The sequence below is a fragment of the Hypanus sabinus genome, chromosome 6 (genome assembly GCF_030144855.1).
Source record: "Hypanus sabinus isolate sHypSab1 chromosome 6, sHypSab1.hap1, whole genome shotgun sequence".
Taxonomy (NCBI): Eukaryota; Metazoa; Chordata; class Chondrichthyes; order Myliobatiformes; family Dasyatidae; genus Hypanus; species Hypanus sabinus.
The window spans coordinates 147,103,622-147,117,125 of record NC_082711.1 but is presented as its reverse complement, the minus strand read 5'-3'; the positions used below and the strand labels follow the sequence as shown (position 1 = coordinate 147,117,125).

Below are 13,504 nucleotides of genomic sequence, written 5' to 3'. Positions count from 1 at the left end.
GGAGATCGAGAAACCCATCAATTGTTGGAGGGTACGGTAAGATAAAGCAGAATTTAGCTGTAGTAGACACTGCAGAGATTTGAACTCAGGATCTCCTGTTTACTAGACAGGCACTTTAAACAACCAAGCCACAGTGCCAGCTTAAGAAACTTTAAGGAATGGTTCCTTAAGGTTGTTTTATGTAGCGAAGGGTGGTAGTAGGGATACGCTCCTTGTGGTGTGCATCTCAAGTAGCCTCTGATAACTAAGACCAGCTCCTGGCCTTCATGTAACACACACAAAACACTGGTGGAACGCAGTAGGTCAGGCAGCATCAGTGGCTTTAGCTACTAAGCCCAGAGGAACCAGTTCTATTGACAGAAGAAGGGGCAAAAGTGGGTTATGCCTTAAAACCAGTCGCTTTGGGTAAATGGGGCTCATCAGCCAAGGTTGGCAGCTCATCTAGGAGAAGGAAAACTCTGATCCCAGACCTCCGCTGCCTTGACGCTATACTCAGTCACGGGGAAGGCTTGGGGAAAACTTTCCTGAGGAAAAAATCTAAGGCTGGAGACCCTAAAACAGTGCTCTGTTGAGTTCAACACTGACTGACACCTTCTGCAATGCCCCTGGTGCAAAAGTGTATCCAACTCTGCTGTTCCTTTGGATGTATCAGCTGAGTGGAGAAGCGGATCTTGCTACATGGGCAACAGTTTGCTCTCCATATTGTACCACCTTGGCTTGACAGCTGGCAATGGTCGACCCCAACCAAAGAATGTACAATACTCATCTGCTGTGGAATTTGACTTGCACTGTACTCAGGAGTAGAACCCAACTTTGCCTTGCTGAATATGCAGTAGGTGTTAACTACTCGTGTTGCTGTGGTGTTAAAATTCTCAGATTAAGTTTCTTTGCCAGTTGAAATTCTCACTTGTTCTCTCCCAACTGTCCCTACCCTCTCCATCTGTCCATTATTCCTTCTTTATCGTGTCCCTCCCCACTTCTGTCTCTCCTCTCCCCACCTGGTTTTATTTGCCTATTTCTTTGCCATCCCCCAGTTCTATTTGCATATTCACCATCCCCGCCCCATTTGCTTCCACCTATCTCCAAGAAGCCTGTGTCTCAAAACTCCCACTGCCCTCCACCTCCCATCTGTTCTCACCTCTCACCTACCAGTGCTGCCTCACCCCCTCTCCTCACTTCCACAGAGGGGATATCTACATTCTCAGTCCCGATACAGTGTCTTGACCCAAAGCATCCACTGCCTCTCTATCTTCACAGATGCGGCTTCACCCACTGATTTTTTTCAGCGGTCTATATTTTTGCCTCAGATTCTAGCACCTGCTGCTTTCTGTCAACATTCCCATGCCTTCAACATAAAGAAGCAGCTGGGGGAGAAAGCAAGAAAATAGTTATCAGAGATCAAAGTGTGGCTTGCCTGAGGCTAGGCTTCAGATCTGCTCTCGGAGCTACCAGGATGTTTCCCAGAGTCTTTTCAGCGTTGAGTATCATACCAAAGTGTGGTTGATGGGAATAACAAGCCAGCAATATAAACTAGATGGTTTATTTTTTAAATGGTTGTCTGACACTTAAATCTTCTAAGTTCAAGGATCTAAGTAAAGTTACTATCAAAGTGCTTAATCGTCACTATATATGTCACTGAGATTAACTTTCTTGTGGGTATACTCAACAAATCTATAGAACCTTAACTATAACGTCAATGAATAACTGCCAATCTAGGGTTCCTAGATTCCTAGGGTTGACAAACTGTGCAAATGCAAAAAGAAGAAACAATAATAAAAATAAATAAGCAATAAGTATTGAGAAGGTGAGATGAAGAGTCCTTGAAAATGAGTGCATTGCTTGTGGGAACATTTCAATGATGGGGCAAGTGAAGTTATCCCCTTTTGATCAAGGGCCTCATGGTTGAGGGGTAGTAACTATTCCTGAACCTGACTGTTGCCAATACTTATTTGGCCATAATGCCATAGTCTCATGTTTGTAAGACTTAAATCAGATGACTGCAGTTAAGGCTGGAAATACATGTCTTACCAGTATTGGTACTAAATGAAATTCTACAGATCTCATATTGGCACACAGCCAGTTCAAGCAGAGTGAAGGCTGAAAAAGGATCTAGTGCTTTCCCAATGTATCTGATGAAGAAACTCTTCTCAGCTTTCTGGCCGGGTACATGAATCAATTTTAACCTAAAATTATACCTTTACCCGCAGGAAGCCGGAAAAGAATTTATTCATTATAGTCAAAGCTGTCTAGAAGTAAGAAAACGACTTTGTACCTTAATGGGGAAACAAGGAGGTTTCTTCACGCAAGATGTTTCACAGTTGATTTCATTGAAGAAGGTCTGCTGACTGCTGGATGATTGAGTGAAGCTTATTTCATGACTAATCCACTGACCCCACTGTGTAAAAAATTGACTTCTTCCTGAATCTGAAACAATACTTTTCATAGGTGCTTTCAGGATTTTGTTTGAAATATCTCTGACCTGAAGATGAATAAGGATAATTAGTAATTAATTTTCAATATGCAGTTTATTATTCCTCCTACTTAGTAGGCTGACATTGAGGGACACAGAGCAGTCTGGGCCGAGCAGGTCTCCATATGGAATGGCAAATTGCATCAGTTGCATTCTTCGACAAATGCCTGCAAATTTTAGCATATCATTATTTTTGGGAATTAACTTGCATTAAACGTTTTTAGTGTTTTCCTATGTTTTTAGCTTAATAGCTCTGTTCTTGTTCTTAACTACTTCCCAGTTTCTCCAACATATAAGACCAAATAGGAACAGAACTTGGCCATTTGGCTCATTGAGCCTGCTCTGCCATTTCATCATGGCTCATCCATTTCCCTCTCAGCCCCAATCTCCTGCCTTCTCTCCGTATTCCTTCATGCCTGACTAATCAATCTTTGCCTTAAATATACCCAATGATCTGGCCTCCTCAGCCATCTGTGGCAACATATTCACCACTCAACACACACAAAATGCTGGTGGAGTTCAGCAGGCCAGGCAGCATCTATAGGAAGAAGCACAGTCGACATTTTGGGCTGAGACGCTTCGACAGGACTAACTGAAGGAAGAGATAGTAAGGGATTTGAAAGTGGGAGGAGGAGGGGGAGATCCGAAATAATAGAAGACAGGAGGGGGAGGGGTGAAGCTAAGAGCTGGAAAGTTGTTTGGCAAAAGGGATGCACAGCTGGAGAAGGGTAAGGATCATGGGACGAGAGGCCTCAGGAGAAAGAAAGGGGGAGGGGAGCACCAGAGGGAGATGGAGAGCAGGGAAGGAGTGATTGTGAGAGGGAGAGAGAGAGAAAAAAAGAGAGAAGAAAAAAAGAATAAAAGAATAAATAAATAGATAGACAGGCAAATAATAAATAAATGAATGAATGAATGAATAAGGGATGGGGTAAGAGGGGAGGGGGGGCATTAACAGAAGTTAGAGAAATCAATGTTCATGCCATCAGCTTGGAGGCTACCCAGACGAAATATAAGGTGTTGTTCCTTCAACCTGAATGTGGCCTCATCTTGACAGTAGAGGAGGCCATGGGTAGACATACCAGAATGGGGAAGGGACGTGGAATTAAAATGTGTGGCCACTGGGAGATCCTGCTTTCTCTGGCAGACAGAGTGTAGGTGTTCAGCAAAATGGTCTCCCAGTCTGCGTTGGGTCTCACCAATATATAAAAGGCCACACCGGGAGCACCGAACACAGTACACCACACCAGCCGACTCACAGGTGAAGTGTCGCCTCACCTGGAAGGACTGGCTGGGGCCCTGAATGGTGGTGAGGGAGGAAGTGTAAGGGCAGGTGTAGCGCTTGTTCCGCCTACAAGGGTAAGTGCCAGGAGGGAGATCGGTGGGAAGGAATGGGGGTGGACGAATGGACAAGGGAGTTGCGTAGGGAGCGATCCCTGCGGAAAGCAGAAAGGGGAGGAGGGAAAGATGTGCTTGGTGGTGAGATCCTGTTGGAGGTGGTGAAAGTTGCAGAGTTATGTTGGACCTGGAGGCTGATGGGGTGGTAGGTGAGGACAAGGGGAACCCTATCCCTAGTGGGTTGGAGGGAGGACGGGGTGAGGGCAAATGTGCGGGAAATGGGAGAGATGTGTTTGAGAGCAGAGTTGATGGTGGAGGAAGGGAAGCCCCTTTCTTTAAAAAAAGACATCTCCTTTGTCCTGGAATGAAAAGCCTCATCCTGAGAGCAGATGCAGCAGAGACGGAGGAATTGTGAGAAGGGGATGGCATTTTTGCAAGAGACAGGGTGGGAAGAGGAATAGTCCAGGTAGCTGTGAGAGTCCGTAGGCTTATAGTAGATATCAGTAGATAAGCCATCTCCAGTATCTCTTGTAAGGGGGTGGGGACACCTGTAGAGGGAAAAGCCAGTGGAATTGTGATCCATATGCCCCCCATCCCCCTCAATGTATGCTCATGGTGGATCCATCACATATATCCTTTTGCCATTAATTTGCATAAAGTTCCCATTTTTACACTCAGTGGCCACACTATTAAGTCCCCCCTGTACCTAGCAGAGTGGCCAAAGAGTGTGTGTTTGTGGTCATCTGCTTTTGTAGCCCATCCACGTCAAGGTTGAGATGCTCTTCTGCACACCAATGTCATAATGCAAAGTTACTTGAGTTATTGTAACCTTCCTATCAGCTTAAACCATTCTGGCCATTATCTCCGACCTCTTTTTTGAACAAGGTGGTTTTGCCCACAGAACTTCTACTCACTGGATGTTTTTGATTTCTCCCAGTGTTCTCTGTAAACTCGACAGACTAGTTGTGTGTGAAAATCCCAGGAGATCAGCAGATTCTGAGATACCACCCTGCTTGGCACCAACAATCATTTCATGGTCCAAGTCATTTGGATTCCATTTCTTCCCCCAGTCTGACATTTGGTCTAAACAACAACTGAACCTCTTGACAACGTCTGCATGCTTTCAGCATTAAGTTGCTGCCACATGTTTGTCTGATTAGATACTTGCATTGAAGAGCAGGTGTACCTAATATGGTGGCCACTGTTTGTACGTTATGCTTCTTGACAAATCCTCACCTTTATTTTGTTTGTGAAGCTGCTGGAACATTGTTCTTCTGTTTGGTCTAGTCACTGCTGAAATTTGCATTATGCTGCTCTGAATTTTACATGTTTTTCTTTAAATTTCTTTGACCAAGGTTCAAATGTAAACTTCCCATGGAGACCCGTCATGTTCAAAGTTCAATGGAAATTTATGATCAAGTACATACATGTCACCATATACTATTCTGAAATTCATTTCCCTTTGGGCATTCACAGTAGATATAAAGCAACACAAAAGAATCAATGAAAGAAGCACATGACAAAAATAGACAAATGGGCACAGTGAAAAAGACAACAAACTGTGCAAATACAATCAATCAATAAACAAGCAAGCTGTAAATATTGAGAACATGACTTTAGAGTCCTCAAGAGTAAATCCATAGACTAAACCTATTGAAACACCTCCCCAGGTTCCAATAGGGTTCTGTTCCTATGAATTGTTTGCACACAAGCAGTGAGCACATTGGAAATGTGGCTGTGCTCCAGGCTCCTGCACAGCAGCAGAAGATTTCTGCAGCCATGCTTATCCATCCTGCTGCTCTCCCAAACACTTGTTGGGGGTTTACAAGCCGGGGAGGACCTTTATATCTTTTTGCAATTGGTGCCTTTACAACGTCCCCTCCTCTCCCCACAGTGCTGTAATTACTGATCACGCCACAATCAGTTTATAGGTACAAAGGGCTTGGGAAATCAGAGATGTGATGTCTGAGCCCACGTGACCTCTGGAGGCCAGGCGTGGAGTTGAAGGGTTGTCTATGTGTGTGAGTAGTTGGGTGGGTGGATGCACATAGGGGTTTTGCTGTTGTTGTTTTGTTGCTGTTTGCGTTGTTCTGTTGAACATTGTGAACATGCTATGTTGGTGTCAGAATGTGTGACAAAACTTACAGGTTGTCCCCAGCGCATCCTTCGGTTGTGTTGGTTGTTAATGTATACAATCACTATATGTTTCAATGATCATGTGATGAGTAAATGAATCTGACTCTAGTGATGACTAAGTTAATTATAGATCTGAATAAACGGTTTTACATGAAGATCAATCACCACTTGAAATTGATCTTAAAAAATAATCACTGTTAAGGATAATTGCAGATTACTGTTCACAGCACGGCAGTGTAGTGGTTAACACAATGTTTTACAGTACAGGAGACTGGGGTTCAATTCCTGCCACTGCCTGTAAGAAGTTTGCATGTTCTCCCTGTGACCATGTGGGTTTCCTGTGGGTGCTCCGGTTTCCTCCCACAGTCCAAAGACGTACTAGTTGGTAGATTAATTGGTCATTGTAAGTTGCCGCAAGATTTGGCTAGGATTAAGTCAGGGGTTTCTGGGCAGTGCAGCTCAAAAGGCAAGAAGGGCCTATTCCATGCTGTATCTCAGTAAACAAATAAATTAAATAAAAACGATTACTTTCCTTTTACAGACACAATCAGATCTTTGACCTTGCAGCTGCAGTGGCACTAACCTGAATTTCAACAATGATTTAGAATCCTCTTTGTAGCTATGGCCTTTTGCAGAGAGCGAGCAAAATTGTGGGAATGAAATATCTGGACTTAGTTTGACAAGTGATTGAAAAGCCCAGCTTCAGGTGCACAGGTATTATGATTGGAGTTCCACAACAGTCCCTCCGTTGCTGCATAAATTAAATTCTATGTGAAACCTACAATCATAATTGATCACTGACTGAGAATTTTGATCTTAAAATGATGCCTTTTTATATTTAGCTTAGTTTTTGACATAAATTTTACCAAATGAGAATAGATTGATTCAGAAATTATTGAGCTATCTATTCTAATTGATTCAAATTTTCTCGATGGAAACATTTTCATTAAATGTTGTTATAAAGTAATCTGAAATTAAGAGGAGTTCAGAAGTGACATCTGCTCAATTGCCAGCTGTGATGTTTTGTATATTTGCATATTAATAATTTAACATTGCAGGCAACATCCAAAGCAACCCAGACAGAAATATCCACCATCCCTCACCATCTTGTTTGTACTCATAAACTGTTTACATTCTGTTGCCAAAATCTACTGTTTTCCAGGTCATGTGTACCACAAGACTGTGTGCTTAGCCCCCTGGAGGCTAAGCATATAGGAGGGAGATTGAAAATCGGGTTGAGTGGTGCTGCAGCAACAGCCTCCCACTCAACTTCAGCAAAACCAAAGAGATAATTATGGATTATAGGAGGAAGAGGCCGGAGGTCCATGGGACAGTCCTTAGTCAGGGATCAGAGGTGGAGAGGGATTAAAAGCCTTAGTGTTATGGTATCAGAGGATTTGTCCTGAGACCAACATATTAGTGCCATCATCAGAATCATAATCAGGTTTATTATCACCAGCATGTGTCATGAAATTTGGTAACTTAGCAGCAGCAGGTCAACGCAATACATAATACAGAAGAAAATAAATAAACAAACAAACAAACAAATAAATAATAGCATATGCATAGTGAATAGATTAAAATTTGTGCAAAAGCAGAAATAATATTTATAAAAAAGTGAGGTAGTGTTCAAGGGTTTAATGTCCACTTCAGAATCAGATGGCAGAGAGGAAGAAGCTGTTCCTGAATCGCTGAGTGTGTGCCTTTAGGCTTCTGTATCCCCCACCTGATGGTAACAGTGAGAAAGGGGCATGCCCTGGGTGCTGGAGGTCCTTAATAATGGACGTTACCTTTCTAAGACACTGCTCTTTGAAGATGTCCTGGATACTTTGTAGGCTAGTGCCCAAGATGGAGCTGACTAAATTTACAACCTTCTGCAGCTTCTTACAGTTCTGTGCAGTAGCCCCCACTCCCATACCAGACAGTGATGCAGCCTGTCAGAATGCTCTGCATGGTACACCTATAGAAGTTTTTGAGTGTTTCTGTTAGCATACCAAATCTCTTCAAACTCCTAATGAAGTATAATTGCTGTCTTGCCTTTCTTATTGTTGCATCGATATGTTGGGACCAGGTAGGACCTTAGAGACCTTGAAACACAGGAACTTGAAACTGTTCACTCTCTCCACTTCTGATCCCTCTATGAGGATTGGTACGTGTTTCTTCATTTTACCCTTTCTGAATGTCCACAATCATAAACAAGGCATGATTTATTACAATACATGCTTGAAGTATTACTTGTTCTTATTTGCAGTTTATCTTCTTGTGTCCATTGGTTGTTTGTCAGTCTTTATTTGTATACAATTTCTTGTAAATTCAATTATATTTATTTTACTGTAAATAACTAAAATATAATGAATCTCAATGAAGTTAATGGCAACATATATGTACTTAGATAATAAACTTTACATTGAACTTTGAGGACTGTTTGGTCAATACCAGCCAACATACCCAGGTGTTTGGTCTCTTTCCCTCTGCAAATTGGATATTAATAGGATTAGACTGCACCGACTTCAAATCCCTTTTCTCCTTTAGATCAACAGTTCATGGAATTTAAAGTCTAAACAACGTCATTCAAATTGGTCTTTCTTTCTCCACTTTCACCCTCACTGATTCCAGCAAAGTGTCCCCTACGTCCTCACACAACATCCTGATGGAAATAAGTCATTACCTGAGGTACAATCATCTTCTCTAATACAATTGATTAAGTGCTATCTGATTGATAGAATGGCTACTATATTTACCAGAGGCAGAGGGAATCCATTGTAACATTTCCCATCTGTCCAGCCTTTTGGGAGGGAAAATCCATCCTCATATTCAGCTGGGAGCCAGCGAATATAAGGCATGTTGGATGCTCCCAGATGGGGAATCTTCCTGGAAGTGAATAAAAGGAAAATATAAACATTGCCTCCAGTTTCTATATTTGTCAACATATAAATGTAAAATTGAAATGGACAATAGTTGCATGTCGCATAAAATTGGGCAGGGAGTATGTTACTGGGAGTTCTTAATCACTGCATTTTTTTCTCCTGCCGTACATACAGTATAATCAAATAGGAAACAACATCCCCAGGGAAATGACAAATTTGCATATTTAAGTACCAACAGAAAATATTGAGCATGAATCTGAATTTACTGTCGGTATTTGCTTAAAGTACCCAGTACAGACATGAAAAATATGTCTGGAAATGTTTGCATTCTTTCAGAATATGCATGTGCTTTGGTTACATCTAAAAATTGAACACATCCTCCCCAGTGTATCAGAATCAGAATCAGTTTAATATCAATGACACAATGTCAATACGTTTGTTGTTTGGCAGCAGCAGTACATTGCAATACATAGCAATAAAAACTATAAATTACAATAAGAAATACATATACTGTGTGTGTGTGTATATATATATATATACATAATATAAATAGTGCAAAACAAAAATAATAATATACTGGGAAAAAAAAGTGCGGTGATGTTCATGGGTTCAATGTCCATTTAGGAGGCAGAGAGGAAGAAGCTGTTCCTGAATCACAGAGTGAGTGCCTTCAGACTTCTGTACCTTCTTCCTGATGGTTACAATGAGAAGAGCGCATGCCCTGCATGATGGGGGTCCTTAATAATGTATGTCTCCTTTCTGATGCTTCACTCCTTGAAGATGTCTTGGGACTATGGAGGCTAGTACCAACGATGGAGCTGACTAATTTTATGACTTTCTGTAGCTTCTTTTGGTCCTGTGCAGTAGTTCCCTCTCCTCCCCATACCAGATGGTGATGCCATCTGTCAGAATACTCTCAAGGGTATGTCTATAGAAGTTTTCAAGTGTTTTAGTTGACAAACCAGATATCTTCAACCTCCTAATAAGTTTATATGGCCGCTGACTTTCCTTCTCCATAGCTGTATCAATATGGTTGAGACCAGGTTAGATTCTAAGAGAACTTGACACTTAGGAACTTGAAATTGCTACTCTCTCCACTTGTAATCCTTCTATGAGGAATGGTTGGTGTTCCCTCATCTTACCCTTTCTGAAGTCCTCAATCAGCTCTTTCTTCTCACTGACACTGAGTGCAAGGTTTTTGCTGTGACACCACTCCACTAGCTGGTATACCTCCTTCCTATACGCCCTCTCATCTCCATCTGAGATTTGACCAACAATGGTTGTATCATCAGGAAATTTATAAATGCTATTTCAGCTCTTCCTAGCCACCCAGTCATGGGTATAGAGTGAGTAGAACAGTGGGCTAAGCTCACACCCTTGAGGTGCGCCGGAGTTGATTGTCATTGAGGAGGAGATAATATCACAAATCCGCACAGTCGAGAATCAAATTGTAGAGGAAAGTGCAGAGGCCCAATTTCTGTAACATATTGATCAAGATTGTGGGAATGATGATGTTAAATGCTGAGCTGTAGTCAATGAACTGCATCCTGTTTGTATTGTCCAGGTGATCTAAGACCAAGTGAAGAGCCATTGAGATTGCACCTGATGTTGACCTATTGTGGTGACAGGCAAATTGCAATGGGTCCAGGTCCTTGCTGAGGCAGGAGTTCATTCTAGCCATGACCAACCTTTCCAAGCATTTCATCAGCATAGATGTGAGTACTACTGGGTGATAATCATTGAAGCAGCTAACACTACTCTTCTTAGGAACTGGTATAATTGTACTTTTGAAGCAGGTGGGAACTTCTGAACACAGCAGCGAGAGGTTGAAAATGTCCTTAAATACTCCCGCCAGTTGGTTGGAACAAGTTTTCAGAGCCTTACCAGATTCTCCACTGGGGCCTGCCAGCTTGCAAGAGTTCACCCTCCTTAACGACAGCCTGACATCAGCCTCTGAGACAGACATCATAAGGTCACCAAGTGCAGAGTGTTGTTTCCTCCGACACTACAAGTGATTCATTGATGGTAATTATTTAGTGATTTTTTTTCAGGCTGGCCTGGTTAAAATCCCCCAAAATGATGATGAAGGCGTTAGGGTGCACTATTTTGTGCATGTCGATTCCATTGCTCAGATCATCCAGAACCTGTCTGACATTAACTTGAGGTGGAATGTATACCGCTACCAACATGCTCACAGAAATCTCATGCGGCGGGTAACACAGACGGCACTTAATTCCAAGATATTCCAGATCTGGTGAACAGAACTGGGACATCACCGATACATTTGTGCACCAAGGGGAGTTGATCATGAGGCGTACACCTTCACCTCTGCTTTTGTGTGAGTCGAAAGTAGATTATGTTATTAAAGGATTATGAAAAGTCTATTTCAGTTGTCCATTTTATGTACTGCCCACATATTTGTCTTTTTCATATAAGTAGTGGTATTCCTTATTTTTAAGGTATAATTTACACTGATCAATAGTTGAATGAAACTTGTGCTAAAGTTACCTGTTGTTGCACACGGAATTGATGGCTCTGTATCGGTTGGACCAACAGTCATTCTTACAGACAACCGTTGAACAGTTTATGGTATTTGACATATTGTCCAGGTCACTTTGACTTGAATAATCTATGGAATAAGTTCTGATAAGTGGAAGCATCTGGAAACACAAATGTTTTTCTAGACCAATAATAGTTTATATTGATGCTGCTGGGTAGATCTAGTGAATTAGACAGAGTTATTACATTTCTCAAAGTGTACAGTCACAGTCTGGTTCTGGATCAGCCAGGATAAACAAAGGAGAGTCAATAGATGTTGTTTACTTGGATTTTCAAAAGGCTTTTGACAAAGTGCTACTTGTGAGGCTGCTAAACAAGAAAAGAGCCCATGGTATGACAGGAAAAATACTGGAGTGGACAGAAAATGAGCTGGCAGGCACGAGGTAAAAAGTGGGAAAAAGGGGGTCTTTATACATCAGTGATCTGGATGAGGGAATTGATGCCTCTATGGCTAAGTTTGTGGACAATACAAGGATAGGTGGAGGTGTAAGTAAACAGGGAGTCTACAGAAGATCTTGGACAGATTGGGAGAATGGGTAAAGAAGTGGCAGGTGGAATATAGTGTAGGGAAGTGCATGGTCATGCACTTTGGTAGAAAGAATAAAGACATAGTCTATTTTCTAAACAGGAAGCAAATTCAGAAATCAGAGGTGCAAAGGGACTTGGGAGTCCAAGTGCAGGTTTCCATAAAGGATACCTTGCAGGTTGAGTTAGTAGTAAGGAAGCAAATACAATGTTAGCATTCATTTCAAGAGGACTAGAATATGAAAGTAAGGATGTAAAGCTAAGGCTTTACAAGGCACTGGTCAGACTGGACTTGGAATATGATGAACAGTTTTGGCATCTTATTGAAGCAAGAATGTGCTGGCTTTAGAGAGTGTCCAGAGCAGGTTCTTGAAAATGATCCTGAGAATGAAAGGGTTAACTTATGAAGAGCATTTGATAGATCCTGGCCTCTAATTGCTGGAGTTTAGAAAAATCAGGAGGGACCTCATTGAAACCTATTGTATATTGAAAGGCATAGGTAGAGTGAACATGTAGAGGATGTTTCCTATGGTGGGGGAACTTAGGACCAGAGGGCACGGACTTAGAATAGAAGTACGTCATTTAGAATGAAATGAGGAGAAATTTCTTTAACCAGAGCTGATGAATCTGTGGAGTTCATTGCTATGAATGGCTGTGGAAGCAAAATCATTGGTTATTTCTAAAGCAGAAGTTGATAGGTTCTTGTTTAGTAAGGGTGATAATGGTTATGGGGAGAAGACAGGAGAAGGGTTAAGGAGATAATAAATTAGCAATGATAGAATGGTGGAGTAGACTCAGGAAGCCAAATGGCCTAATTCTATTCCTATGTCTTACAGAAATTATAAATATTATTTTACTGCTTGTGCATCTTAGCACTGGTGAATGTACTTAAAATTTTAATTGACATTGATGGCTTTCATCCTGAAATATATCCTTTGCTGAGATCATTTACAATATTTTGAAATTTGTTCTGGGATTTAAGCACCCAATCCACATAATCCAAATTATTTCTTCATTTAATCCTCATTCTATCACTTTTGTTTCGAAGCCTAATATATAGATTTTGAACCAGGACAACAATATTAAATACAAAAATTTTAAATTAGCCTAGAAAGGAAAGGTTTTCCTGGCTCCATTGGACAGGTAGTTCAGAATTAACTAGGAATAAATTTTAGAAAACAGGAATACCTGCTTTTCAAGAAGTTTCATCAAAGCATAGTACAGGTGTGTCCAAACTCTTTGAGACATGTGCTGTTTGATTTGTACACAGTGGTCCTGGGAGTGCAGCAGTCCTCAGAGTGTGGGACACCACTGAAAACCAGGCAGATTGTGGTGAGTCTTTTCTGATGCATTGAAATTGTATAGGTTAGTAGTGAGGGTGAGAAAGATGGGGTAAATGACTGAAAGGAATATACCTCCTGCACCATGTGGGAGGTCCTGGATCTGTCCAGTGATCCTGACAAATATATCCGCAGGTAGTCACTCCAGCTGAGATCCACGTTTTGATCTGAAGTTACTTGGATGAACTCACATGAGTTGAGAGTTAGGGGGCAAAAGTTTAGGGGTAACAGGAGGGGAAACTTCTTTACTCAGATCTGTGTGGAACGAGCTT

The 13,504-nt window shown here is 41.6% G+C and overlaps 1 protein-coding gene across 1 annotated transcript in view; it reads right to left on the bottom strand.

Moving 5' to 3' along the window:
- LOC132395094 (eosinophil peroxidase-like) overlaps window positions 1–13,504 on the bottom strand; it is a 76,253-nt gene that overhangs the window by 29,195 nt on the left and 33,554 nt on the right. The window contains exons 5-7 of the mRNA XM_059971400.1: window positions 11,317–11,437; window positions 8,683–8,812; window positions 2,273–2,479 (exon numbers count right to left, since the gene is read on the bottom strand). Coding sequence (XP_059827383.1) covers window positions 2,273–2,479; window positions 8,683–8,812; window positions 11,317–11,437 — 458 coding nt within the window. The remainder of the gene's footprint in view (window positions 1–2,272; window positions 2,480–8,682; window positions 8,813–11,316; window positions 11,438–13,504) is intronic.